General features: G+C 49.8%; 1 protein-coding gene across 6 annotated transcripts in view; it reads left to right on the top strand.

Moving 5' to 3' along the window:
- Positions 1–13,913, top strand: part of SRGAP3 (SLIT-ROBO Rho GTPase activating protein 3) — a 238,976-nt gene that overhangs the window by 124,137 nt on the left and 100,926 nt on the right. For all 6 annotated transcript variants that reach the window (XR_012380949.1, XM_073901592.1, XM_025885417.2 and 3 more), the window contains exon 3: positions 7,772–7,934. Coding sequence is in view for 5 of the 6 variants with exons in the window: in XM_073901592.1 (XP_073757693.1) it covers positions 7,772–7,934 (163 nt within the window). In the remaining variant the exon portion in view is untranslated. The remainder of the gene's footprint in view (positions 1–7,771; positions 7,935–13,913) is intronic.

Genomic DNA, 13,913 nt, shown 5'->3' with positions numbered 1-13,913 from the left:
AGTGTCTCCCTCACAGCCCCCAGAAAGAACCAATCTGCTGACACCTTGATCTCAGACTTGTAGCTTCTAGAACTGTGAGACGACACGTCTGCTGTTTACGTCCCCAGCGTGGTCCTTCGTTACGGCAGTACCCAGCCCAGATGCTTGCCCTGTTCATCAAGGCCCCAGCTCGTGCTCCCTCTTCAGCCTTGTCTCCACCCTCGGTTGCCTCCTCTCTGCCTTCTGGCCACGCATACCTTCCCTCAGTTTTCAACAGTATGCATGCACACAGAGCCTTCACACTTACCGTAGGGAATGCTCTCCCTTATCCCCGGGTTGTGCCAAAACCTGCCCATCCTTCTGTTTCCAGCTTATGCTTCTGGATACTTTTCATCTCTTCAGCCAACCGTGTGCCCAGGCCTGCCTGGCACCAGAGGAACAGTGGTGAACATAACGGATGGAAGCTTGAGAGGAGTCAAAGACCAGAAACAGAAAGTAAATGAACAAGACAGATCGCAGGAATGGTAGTGCAGTAATGACGATAAAGTAGGGTTTTGTGCTAGAGACCAGGGAGCCACTGAGGGTCAGGGAAGGCCTCATGCAGGAGAAACATTTCAACTGAAGTCTCAGTGACAGGAAGGACCCGCATGGTCAACTGACACCCACTTCCACCTTCCTGGGGTGAGGTAACCCCCGTTATAGACCCTTGAGGTACCAGGCATTTCTCCTTCAGAGCCCCCACCACTGATGCAATTTTCTATTTATTTATGTGATTATTTGGTTATCACCTGAGGCCCCCCACTGGGCTGTACATTCCACGAAGCAGGAATTGTGACTCATTTTGCTTACCATTGCCTGGCACAAAAGACAGCACTCAGTTAATATTTGTGGAATTACTGAATCATGCTCCAAGCAAGGGCGATGACTTCCAAATCCTGCTTGGGGCAGCTTAGGTAGCAAGAAGTTACCCATACCTTTTGGGCCCTGGAACTAATTGAGGGAGCTCTGTTCAGGGGCAGCTTTGCTGGCAGCCTGCTGAGCAAGACCCAAGAATGTGCTGGAGGAGAGCAGGAAGCCAGAGGCAGGCATTTGGCATCTTGGGGATGGTGTCAGCTGCACGAGCTTGCCTCTCTCCCAGAGGCACCATAGTCCCGGGGCAGTGGGTTTGGATTCATCTGCAGCGTGGGGCTTTGCAAGGCCTGGAAATAGGTTCTGTTTGCTAAGCGGAATTTTCCGGCCCCCAGCTGAGAAGCTGGAGAAGGTGGCTCATTGCTAATTTCATTTCCCTAGCTCCCCAGCTTGGCAAGACCTCGCTTCTCTAGCTGCAGGCTCTTGGAGCTTCATACCCAGCTCCCCTAGCCAAAGAAAGAAAGTTGTGACTCACCAGAAATTTTCATTGCTGTTTTCTGGCCAAAAAAAAAAAAGAAAGAAAGAAAGAAAGAAAATAGATATACATATATATGTGAAAGTTCTCACATCATGCCTTAGCTCAGCAGCTTCTGCCTGCTGCATAGACACTGGGATGCAAAATGGGAAAAGCAGAAAGGCTGCTCAAGATGTGCCTTAGAGGAGAGAGCGCCCGCCAGGTTCACTGTGACAGCTTCCAAAAGTGTGGCCACAACAGGCAGAAATCGCTGCTGGCATGGAGAGCTGGGTCTCAGGTCAAAGGGGTTCTGTTCTCAAAAGGGACAAGTAACCTCCTAAGAAAGGAAGGTCAGTGTCCAGCTCTGCCCTGTGTGGTTTGGGTGCTTCTTCGTGTGGTCCGGTACAATCCAGATGGCCAGTGGGATGGTGGTTGATGCGCTGGCTGGAGCCCTTGACCCCCTGCACCTGTCCTGTCCCCCACTTTGCTTCCCGGGCTCCAGCCACATTGGCCTTTATTCAGTTCCTTAAATGCACCAAACTCCCCTGCCCTGCCATGAGCTTTTGCCCATTCTGTTCCCTCTGCCTGGGCCCCTGTCCCCTGAGCTCCATCCCCTTTACCTAGCTACCCCCCCAACACTTTTCCTTTAGAGCCCAGCCCAAAGACCCCTTCCTCAGGGATTACTTCAGGGACGCCCCAGGCCGGGTTCCCTTGTTATGGGCTCTCATGGCACCCTGCTATGTCCTCTCTAGCACTTTCTGGAGTTGGAACTTGACACACATTTGCAGGATTCCTTGAGGGGTGTCTGTCTCCCCCACTAAACTGTAAACTCCATGGAGGCAGGAACTGTGTCTGTTGTCCTCAAAATTATGTGCCTGGTGTCTAGTCCATATGAAATATTCAATAAAAATGTATTGAATGGATGAACAGCTGAATGAATGACCATGGAGCTGTTTTCTGTCGTTTAATCCCAAGGCTCATGATACAGTTTAAGTAGCCAGGCCACAGGGGTTAAGTGACCTGCATAAAGTCACATAGGCAGTGTGATGGCCACCGGTGAACACCCCCGCTCAAGTCCAAGCATCTTTCTGTTTTGCCATGCTGGGTCCCATCTATGGCTCTTGCCTCCTCTTTCTGATACTGCGAGAGCCTGGTACCATTGTGGCCAAGACCACAAGTGGCAGCTTTCCACGGAGTGGTCAGCTCTGCCCCTGACCTTGGATATGGACAGCCCTGTTCACCCCAGCCTTTTAGTCTACAAATGAGCTGCCACACTAAGGGAGCCAGGGCTGGGAGAAGGTGAGGGGAGCAGAACAAGCAGTCTCCCATGCTGGGAGGAACCAAGAGGATGGGCCCGCTGGTTGGATGGCAGGCCCGGGCAGCCTCTCTGAAGAGAAGGATGGGCTAGCCCATTATCCCCATCCTAGGTAACCAAGGGAAGGGAGGAGCCCAGCCCTGCCCCATCCCTCCAGCTGCAGCCTGGCCAGGCCTCCCAAGGATTTGCCTCTTCTGCCACATGGTCATGCGCATTTGTAAAGAGTTCCCCGTTGTCATTTGGTGGTTTCAAATACCATCCGAGTGCTTGCTGCTAGCTTCCCCATTTGTTTCTCTAGCCCAGATATCACCATCTGGGTGTTCCAGAAGCCCTTTAGACTTGTCATGTTCAAACAGAGTTCCTCTCCTTCCCTCCCTACTTCACCACTGCCCTCCTCCCCCTCAGCTTAGCAGATGCCACCTCTGCTCTCCCAGGTACCCAACCCAGGAAACTTGGAATTCATCATGGACGTCTCTTCCTCCCTCCTCACCCCCATCCCAGACCCCATCCAGTCAATCTCCAGGCCCAGTCTTTTCACTACCTAGGTATTTCTTGAGTCCCTCAACTTCTCTCTTGGCCCCTTTGAGCTTGTCCTCCGCAGAGTAGTCAAAGTGAGAATCTGCAAATTCAATTTTACCCTTTCACTCCCCTGATCTAGACTCTTCAATGGCTCCCCACTGACTTGAAAACAAAGCTCAAACTCTCCAATGGGACCTTGGCTATGTGTCTTCTTCCTAATTCTCCAACCTCATTTGTCACTCCCACCTCCACCCCAGAATACCACGCTCGAGCCCCTCCTTGACTACGTTCTATTCACCCACATCTTTCCAGCCTCCCTTTTGGCCTTTGTTCACTGTATTTCTTGATCTAGAAAGCTCTGCCCTTTCAAACTCCATTGCAGCCTTTATTTGTCAGGCTAGAAAGTGCTTCCCTCTGGGAAGCCATCCACCACCTCGCCACCAAATGTGGGCAAGGGGGCCCTCCTCTGCTCCGCAGCTCCCTCTCATCCCTACGTTCAGGAGGCTGTGTCATCATCTTCTGTTCCCTTGTGTGTCCCCCTCACTCGAGTGAGTGCAAGGCGTGTGGGAACAGGGTCTTGCCTGCTGTGGTCCCTGCTGCATGCTCCGTGTCTCGCTGTGCCTAGCGCGCGCGCACACACACACACACACACACACACACACACACACACACACACACACACGGTGAGTGAAGCCTGAGAGAACCAAGGCCCTCATCTTTCCAGCAGCTGCTCGCTCTAGCTTGATGAGTGCTCGGTTGCTTTCAGGTAACTTTGTCCCCCTTGCCTCCGCCCCCACCTCCCCACCCCCCACCCCGCCTCCCTGCAGAATTCCCGTCTGAGACGGCTCAGATTGCCTCCTGCCCACAGCTTCTGATAAGGAAAGTGCCGTCCTTTCTGTCTTTCTCTTACCGAGCCTCTCTGACCAGGCGACCTAATTTAGTGGTCCCCAAGCCATGCCAGCATTTCCGTACCCTTTCAAGATCACTCGTCTTCTTTCTCCCCCGCCTGAAATTCACCTTCTGGCTGTGACTTCCATAAATTTTGTACATTTAATTCCCTGATGCTGTTCAATTCTTGCATCCCAGGCTGAGCTAAGCCCCTGAAGTAATTTAAGTAACAGCTCAATTATCTCATCTCTCCTTTAATCTTTCCATTTCTATCAGCACCTAGGAAGCAGGGAAAAATGGATGTGCAAAGTGTTTTCTGCCCAAACCTGCTTCTCCCTTGCAGTTCTTATCTCAGTCCGTGTCATCAGCATCTACCCCGTTGCCTGAGATCCAAAGCTTGGAATCACTATGCACTCTTCCCTCCTCCTCCTTCCTTTCTATTTCCAGGAGGTCTCCAAGATTATCTGCTCTTCTGTTGAGGTATCTCTCAAGTCCAGCCTTCTCTGGCCACACTGCCACCCACCCAGGCCCTCATCCTCTCTCTTCTCCTGGACTAAACATGTCCTGACTGGTCCTCCCTCCAGCCCCAAGCCTGTGCCCACACCCATCCATCCTCACATCCACTCGTCCATCTATCAGTCCACTCATCCATCCACCCATCCACCCATCTATTCATTCACCTACCCACCCACCCATCTACGCATCCATCTATCCATCCACTCACCCATCCGCCCATCCATCTACCCACTAATCCCTCCACTCACCCATCTATCCACCATCCCTCCACTTACTCATCTGTTTATCCATCCATCCATCCATCCGTCCATCTATCCAATCACCCATCCTGCAATCTGTCCATCCTCAAACACACATTGGTTAGATCATACCTCTGCTTAAGTAACTTTGATGACTCCTTAGGGCATTCTTAGCCCTGGCTGCACATTAGACTCTTATAGAAAATGTTTTTAAAAATACCAATACTAAGGCTCTGTGCCTAGAGATTTTGATTTAATTGGTCTTGGATGGGGCCTGGGTCTTGGTGTTTTCTTAAAGCTCCTCAGGTGATTCTAGTGTGCAACCCATGTAGAGAACCATGTGGCTTAGAGAATAAATTCCAAGCTCATTAGCCTGGCATTCATTGCCCCCTATAATCAAACCCTTAATCTGTCTCTCCAGCCTCATGTCCTACCAGTCTTCTCCTAACATATTTGAAATTCTAGCTCTTATCTATCTTTTATCCCTCGTGCCCTCTGTCTACAATTATATCTCTCTCCGCCCCTCTGGCTGTTTGGAAAACTCCTACCCATTCTTCAAGACCCAGCACAAATGTGTACTTTTCTCATGGGTCTTTCTTCCATAATATCCACTTTGAGTCAGGCACGTTGCTGGGTGCTGGATGTGGTGCCTGGAACAGAACAATCCCTCCTCTGAAAGAACTTACAGGAGGGTGAAGGGTGGGGGTGGAAACTCCTTAAGGCAAATATTCTCAAACCTGAGTGTGTTAGAACACCCAGAGGGCTGGTTAGAACATGGATGCTGGACCTATCCCTAGAGTTTCTTATTAAATAGTCTGGGGTGGCCCTGAGAACTTGCATTTCCAACAAATTCTCAACTGATGCCAATGTTGCTGGTCCGGGTACCACAGTTTGAGGACCCACGCCTTAGTGTGCGGTCACAGGCATTCTCTCTGTGGAGGTATCATTGAAGGTGAGACCGAGAAAAGAGAAGAGAAGAGAAGAGAAGAGAAGAGAAGAGAAGAAGGCAGTCATGAGAAGGGCTGGGGCTCATGGATTCTAGATGGAGAGAACAGCATGTGTGAGGGCCCCAGGCAGGAGGGAACCTGGCACAAAGGAAAGGGGCCTGTGTCCCTGGGATGTGGAGAGCACAGGAGGAGAGCAGTGCCTTCTCCAACTTCTCAAGCAGAACTGACGCTCTGCATGTGTCTCTATTATAGCACTTTACCACCTTCCACTGTAATCCTTCCTTCTGCCTCAGCCACTTGGGAAGGAGCCCCTCCAAGGCACATCGGTGTCACTGCCACCCATAGCCCACCTGAGACCTGACAGAAGAAATGCTGAGGGATTTGGGCGGGGTGGTTGAATTTTCATGCTCTAGCTTTTTCTCTAGGCTATAAGCAAGGAGCAATTTGTTCATTTTTCTTTGGCAGCCTGTCCCTTCCCCTTTCTTTAGGCATTTTCCACCATAACCATCCTCTAAACAAAATTCCCTTCTTCCCAGCTCCTGCTACCTAGATAGATCTTTAGCTCATTTGGTGACAGCAAGAGAATCCCTGTAAATCAGAAGGCGCCCCCTCACCTGTCCTTCCCAAGCTCAGGAATTGGGGTGGGGTGTGGGGCATGGCAGTGCTACGGATGCCCAGAGGCTGTCAGGGCTGCACCCCCCAGCACATCCCTTTGGCTGTGGGAGGATGATGTGGTCACAGTGAGAGTCAGCAGAATTCCCTTCCTCAAAAGCGCTGCTAGTGGGTGGCTGAGCACGACCGTGGTCAGCTTTTGGAGGTGGCCCACCCTGGGGGCACGAGGGGAGCAATGCAGGTCTGGGAGGGACTTTGGAGACCACCACCCTCAGGAGGTCCTGTCCTCCCCCCCCTGGGAAGCGGAGTGAGGGCAGAACCAGGGTCAGAGGGCAGGCACACAGCATACCACCACCTGTGGCAACGTGAGATTCTGGGTTTGATTTTGGTTTCTAATTACCCTTCCCTCTTTCTTCCTGGAGAATAGGATGTATATACCCTTTACTGGGGATAAAAGAGGGGCCTTTGGGAAAGCGTAGATAAGAGAGGAATAGTCTCTCGTTTCATTTTTCAGAAACATCCCATTTCTCAAGCCTTGGGAAAGTATGCTAGGTAGATCTGTGGTTCTCAACTTGAGTGTGAATCAGAATCCCTTAGAGGGCGTATTAGAACCCAGACTACCACCTCTAGAGTTTCTGATTCAGCAGGTCTGGAGTGGGGCTTGAGAATCTGCATTTCTATCAAGATTCCTGGTGATATTGCTGCTGGTCTGAGGACCACACTTTGGGAACCCCTGTTTTAGCATAACACCCATCTTAGAGGATGCTAAGAATCTCTCAGTTGTTACAGGAGAAAGGTTTATTTGTCTTATATGTACTTTACCCAAGCCTCCCATTTGGGATGATGTTAACCCATCTTCCCAAATGGAAGATGGGTTAACATCATCCCAAATACAGAACCTGAAACCCTCCAAGCCCCCAATTCCATTGAGAGATAAAGACATATGTTTCCAAGAGGCCAAGACAGAAGCTGGCCCTGGGAGAGGACAAAGGGGTTGGGGGAGGCAGGGAAGGGAAAAGGAGGGGTCCACTTTTTGTTTTTCCACTGCATGGTTTTAGAACGAATACGAGTATTTCAAACACAATTGGTTGAGTATTTCTTAGCCCCAGGGAAGTCAGCTTCTGCCCAGAAGGGAGTGATGCACATAGCAGATGCCACGTGCAGTGGGGAGAGGAGAATGCGTTAGGCCTTAGAGCCGAAAGACCTGGAGTTGGCCTCAGCGCTGCTCTGGGACCTTAGGGGGGATCACTTCACTAGCTGTAAATGTGTTCTAAGGAAACTGAGCTTGAAAGGGCCCCATGAGGGTCAAAAGAGCTACGGTGGATGACAATGCAGAACACTGTGTGGATGACAGTTCCAATGAAGCCAACCTGAGCTGCCTTGGTTTCCACAGGAAGGACCAGTACCTCCTCTCGCCCGTGAACTGTTGGTATCTGGTCCTGCATCAGACCAGGCGGGAGAGTCGAGATCATGCCACCCTCAATGACATCTTCATGAACAATGTCATCGTCCGCCTCTCACAGATCAGTGAGGATGTCATCAGACTCTTCAAAAAGGTGGGCACGGGGGCCACTCCACCTGCTCAGATATCTCTGCCCCAAGCTGAGCATTACAAAATGGCCAGCCAGGGTGGGATTTGGTTTGGGGGCATGGGACCAGGAGGGCAGGTGTGTTGAAGGGTGCCAGGGGCCGAGGGCTGGATTGTGGTGTCCCAGACCCTGAGTCTGAATCCTAGATATGGCTGGTGCCCTCAGCCACTTCAGCCACCACCCACACAAAAATAATAATCTCTGCATGGTTGGCAAGTATCACATGTTCATTGTAGGAAATTTGGAAAAATGGATATGAGCACACACACAAAAATTAAAATCACTGGGAATGTTATCACTGCAATAATCACTTTGGTGCCATAGGGATTTCTTTATACAAACATAGGCAAATACATTTTCTGTAAGTTCTCATATGTGTACATTTTCCAGTGTACATTTCCCAAATGAGATGAGACTGCATATATGATTTTACTGTCTGCTTATTCACCTAATAAATTATATAACACTGCATTACAAAATTTTCCCAGGTCAATAAACTTATTTCTGTGCCATTTTTAATGATTCCATAGTATTTCATGATAGAGCTGACCCTAATTTATTTAACCAATCTTTTATTGTTGAACACTTAAGTTATTTCCATTATTTTACTCTTCTAAAACGCTGCGGTGAGCTGCTTTGTATATATACTTTTGTCACATTCACTGCTATTATTCTATGGTTGTTTTCTGCAACAAGAATTTTTGGGTCAAAAGTTTGCCCATTTTTTAGGCTTTTAACAAAGTGCTTGGTTGTTTTCAGAAGGTTTTACCCATATAAATGCCCAGAAGTCAAGTGTGCAGGGAGCAGTCACTTATATGTGCCCTGAGGTCTCTGTTTCCCAAGTTCCTTGCACAGTGCCTGGCAAACAGTAGATGCTGTGGAAATGTTTGTAGAACTGAACCCACCTCTACAGACTTTGGTTTCCTCCTCTGTAAAATGGGCTAGTCCTCTAGCCTCTGTGAGCCTCATCTTCTGTGTTGATCAAAAGGAGTTAAGATCAACTACTTCCCAGGGGCAGTGTGAGGGTTAAAGGAACCTGCGCGTGTGAAGGAGGAACACGTATATTATTGAGGGAGTGGCTCAGGGTGTGGTCTCTGGGTCCAGAGTTCTTAAATTTCTGGATTCATGATCCTGGTTCCACCATTTATCAGCTGTGTGTCTTTGGGCGTTGTTACTTTAACTCTGTGCCTCAGTTTCTTCATTTGTGAGATGAGGATAAAAAGACCCACAGGGCAGTGGGGAAGATTAAGAGGGTGTTGACCCCAAGTAAGGCACCAAGAGTGAGTGTTCAGGAAAGCTAGCTACCATTGTACCAACCAATCCATAAGAGTGTTACTACTAAAATTATCAAGGAGCACCTGGGTGGCTCAGTCGTTGGGCGTCTGCCTTCGGCTCAGGTCAGGATCCCGGGGTCCTGGGATGGAGCCTGCTCGGCGGGAAGCCTGCTTCTCCCTCTCCCTCTCCCACTCCCCCTGCTCGTGTTCCCTCTCTTGCTGTCTCTCTCTCTGTCAAAAAAATAAATAAAATCTTTAAAAAATAAATAAAGTAAAATTATCGAGCTCGTCTGTTCTTGCCAGGCGCCAATTTTAGGGATTAGGTGACCCGGGAATCCTAGAAGCATGGTTAATAGGACAAGTTGATTTGAAATATAATGATCTGTCTGTGGTCTGTATTTGGACTGTCCACTTGGAGGACGACTTCTGCAGCGGAACTGTAATCACAGGCTCATTCCCTCCCACGGCACAATACGCGCTGGTCCCCTCCTGGGGCTGTGTTTATGAAACGTCGTCCAAGTTGAATATTTGTGTAAGCAAACATAATTAGGGAGGTAAATACAGGGCAATAAAGGAAAAAACCACGGCGCTTTGCAAAGCCAGGTTGAGGTGATCCCGATCACTTGCTCTGGCCCCAAGCCCCCGCCTGCTGCTACTGTCACATCTTTGTCCTGGGTGGGAGGGACTCGCAGAGAAAGGGTCATCAGGGCCGTTAGGAAATGAAGGGTCTTTTTCCTGACTGAGCCCTGGGACAAGTGAGATCAATCTTTTCAGTTCTCATTTAGGCTGACAGCAGCGTCACTGGTGATGGAGGTTAACAGGGTAGAAAATAATGAAACAAGGTCGACAGCTGAGCTTCTGGCTGCCTTGTTACCAGGCCGGGGCCAGTGGAACAAAGGAAGCGACCTGGCCCCTGTGGGCCAGGAGAGAGCTGGGCATGGGCCTGGCTGGCTGATTTAGCACAGTGCGGGCCCTCTGTGTCACATCAGTTAGAGATAATCTCGGCACGGAGGCTGCACTCCTTCTGTACTAATAGATCCCGCAGACCTCGGAACAACGGGGAGGCCAGCCTCTGGTCAGACTGGGGAGGGTATTGTCAGTCACCCCATTCTACAGACGAGGAGGTCCAGCCTGCAAACCTGCAGGAGAACCTAGACTTGTCCACTTTTGGCCTGTGGTCACCACCAGCAGGAGCCTAGTATGGCTGGGCTTTGGGAGTTTGTCCCAGAACTGCCCCTCACTGACTCATGAACCTGGGCAAGTCTCTGAGCCTCCACGTTTGCCTACTTCGGCGCCCACTTCAGGGGGCTGCTTGGAAGAGCCGAGGCAGGCCAAGTGTCTGGCTCAGGCCTGGCATCCAGCAGGTACTCATTAAATGGTGGCTCAATCTTGATCCCAAAGAATGGGACCCCCTCCCCATTCCTGAGCTTGGTGGTAGCACTCGGGTGGGTGTTCCTTCACCATCCCACCAAGTCACGCTCTGCCCATGCATCTGCAGGGGGTGGGAGTAGCTTCCAGGCCAGGTGTCCTTCCTGGGCTTGGGTCTGGGGCAGAGGCTCTGTCTGCCAACTTCTCCCTGACTCAGGATGCTCTTTGACTTAATACCTTTCCTCCTCACGAGTCTCCAGTTCCCCTCTCGCAGTGCAGTCTCTTCGGACGACTAGAGGCAGCACTTCAAATTCCGCAAGCCATCCCAAGATTCTTGTGGGCAGGTGGCCCTTGCTTTAAGTGTCAGATAAAGATTTGTCAGAGCAAAAGGAACTGGCTGAGCTCTTAGAGGCCATCCTAGTGGTCAGGGCTTTTCTGGTGGCCAACAACAGAAACCCATCTCAGGAGGAAAGGGACTTACCTCCAGGCTTGGCTGGCTTCAGGGGCACAAAAGAACTCCATCTCTCTGCAGCTCTGCTCCACTTTTCTCTGTTTTCTAACATTTTTTTGGAGTGCGGTGAAGGGCTCTCTCTTAGTCTCTCTCCATGTGACAACCACATGGCCCCCTGCAGCTCTGGGCTCACACCCCACCTGCTTCAAGTCCCGTGGAAAGTGAGAGCGCCCTTCTCCCAGAATGGAGTCTTCTGGGCTCTGACTGCCCAGTATGGGCTCACACTCCTGAAGCTGCACCAGCGGCCAGTGAGATGCAGTGCTCTGACTGACTGGGCCTGGAAACATCCCCACCCCTGAAGCCGGGTGTGCATTCAACTCTACCCAACCTATGGAGTCCTCTTACAAGAAGAAGGGAGAGGGGAGCCTGGGTGGTTCAGTAAATTAAGCATCCAACTCTTGATTTTGGCTCAGGTCATGATCTCAGGGTCGTGAGATTGAGCCCTGCATCGGGGTCTGCTTAAGAGTCTCTCTCTCCCTCTGCCCCTCCTCCCCCCCTGCCCCCCACTGCTTGCTCTTGTTTTTGCTCTGTCTCCCTCTCTTAAAAAAAAAAAAAGGAGAAATAAAACAATAGATGTCCACCAGGCCTCTGTTCCAGTCCCTTTATCATCCTCTGTAGTTGTTCTCCCTCTGCTAGATGTCCCTCATAAAGGGTCTTCATTACCTCTCAGGATGGCTCATTCCATTTGGGGACAATCATGATCAACAGAAAATTCCCCCTAGTGTTGAGATGAAATCTCAGTGTTGACACTCATGGTCCTGGTCCCATCCTGAAGGCCACACAGATTAATCCACATGGAAACTTGTCTGTTGCTTGAGGACAGAAATCATGACCCCCCCAACCAGGTCTTCCCCACCTCTGGGTAAATATTCCAGGTCTCTTCAGTTTTCCTCTGTGATTTGGCTTTGTGTTTTCCCCCCACCTAGGTCATGTCCCAGGCTTCCCCAGCCTGCACAAGTTAATATTCAGAACCATTCAGAATACTCCAGGAAGGTGTGACCAACTAAGAGTAGAGCAGGGCTCTCTAGCCACATTATTTCTAATAATGAAACCTGTGCAGGCGTTTGCCTTTTTGACCTTAGTCTCATCACATGGTTGGCCCCCTCTGAGCTCCCCACTTGAATCCCTGGGTATTTTCATGCCAACTGTTTTTTTTAAATTTTTTTATTGTTAATCACCATACATTACATCATTAGTTTTTGATGTAGTGTTCCATGATTCATTGTTTGTGCATAACACCCAGTACTTCACGCAGAACGTGCCCTCCTCAATACCCATCACCAGGCTAACCCATCCCCCCACCCCCTCCCCTCTAGAACCCTCAGTTCGTTTTTCAGAGTCCATCGTCTCTCATGGTTCATCTCCCCCTCTGACTGCCAACTGTTTTTTAATCTATCTTTCGAATTCTGCACTTTTTTCTCTATATTTGGTCTTTTAAAACTCCATTTTATTAGATTCTGATCAAATGGGATCAGTGTTTTTATTTAAGTGATTTTTCAAGCAGCAAGAGGGTAACTTTTCCAAGAGGTCCTAATTCCTCCTCTGTGGGGAAAGCCCATTTTATAGCTTCTCCATGTCTCCCTTTGTGTTACCTTCTGCTGTGTGTCAATTCTTTAACTCCATGTTTGAGTCTTCTTTACCTTCTTAGTGGAGAGGTGGAAAGTGGGTCAGAGGGTTGAGGATGAGTTCACAGTGGAGATGACCTTTGAGATGGGTGTTGAAGGATGAATAGGAGTCTGCCAAATGGGGAAAGGGGGTTTGGAGTTCAGTGTTCCGAGAAAGTCAAGAGCACAGTGGGTAGAGTGTATGAGGATGGAGGTCCAAGGCAACTCAGAAGGGAGGCTGCAAAATGGCAGGCTTCAGCTGAATTTGGTTCTTAAGGATAATCTGCATGGCCCTCATCACTATGTTAAGAGAAATTAAACCAATATTTAAAAATTGTGGGATTTCACATAAAAATCAGCACTTTGTGTTTCTCTTCAAAAATAAGAAGCTCTGAGGCGCACCTGGGTGGCTCAGTCAGTTAAGCATCCGACTCTTGATTTCAACTTAGGTCATGATCTCAGGGTCATGAGATCGAGCCCCACGTTGGGCTCCATGCTCAGCGGGGAGTCTGTTGGAGATTCTCTCTCTCTGTCTACCCTTTGCCCCCCACGATCTCTCTCTCAAATAATAAATAAATAAGTCTTAAAAAAAAAAAAGGAGAAACTTTGCCAATATCAGATCCACATGGATCCATACTTGGTAGTAGTTGGCTGGAACTGAGTAGCTGCTAGCCCCTTTAGGCAGGGCATACTGTTCCCACCGTGCTAGGGTCCCTGCTGTTGTCTGGTGCAGCACACCTGCTTGGCTCCTTTATTTTGCCTCCCTGGCCCTTTCTGCATTTGAATTTGTGACTTCATTTTTAAACATGATCTACTGGTTCACAAATTCTAGCATCAGAAACACCACCTGGAGGACTTGTTAAACAGATTGTTGGGCCCTACCGCCACAGTGTCTGATTCAGGAGAATGGAGAGATGCCCGAGGATCTGCCTTTCTCACAAGCTCCCTTGGTGAGGCTGCTGCTATGGTCTGGGGACCACACATGGAGAATGACTTACCTCCTTGTTTTACAGGTGATGAAACTGAGGCCTGCCTCTGGTAAGCACAGTGTCTGGCCCCAAACGCAGGTTTTCCACTCCAGCTCCTGTGCTGAATCCACTGACCCCTGCAGAGCCCCGGGGGGGAGGGTCCATCTGCACCCTGCCTGCTCTCCCTTCCTGCCCCTACGGTGTCTGAGACGGGCACGGAA

Source organism: Callorhinus ursinus, unplaced genomic scaffold (genome assembly GCF_003265705.2).
Source record: "Callorhinus ursinus isolate GAN/ISIS: 27379988/994484 unplaced genomic scaffold, GSC_fseal_2.0 scaffold15, whole genome shotgun sequence".
Lineage (NCBI taxonomy): Eukaryota > Metazoa > Chordata > Mammalia > Carnivora > Otariidae > Callorhinus > Callorhinus ursinus.
The sequence above is the reverse complement of the archived record's forward strand: the minus strand, read 5'-3'. Positions and strand labels throughout refer to the sequence as shown.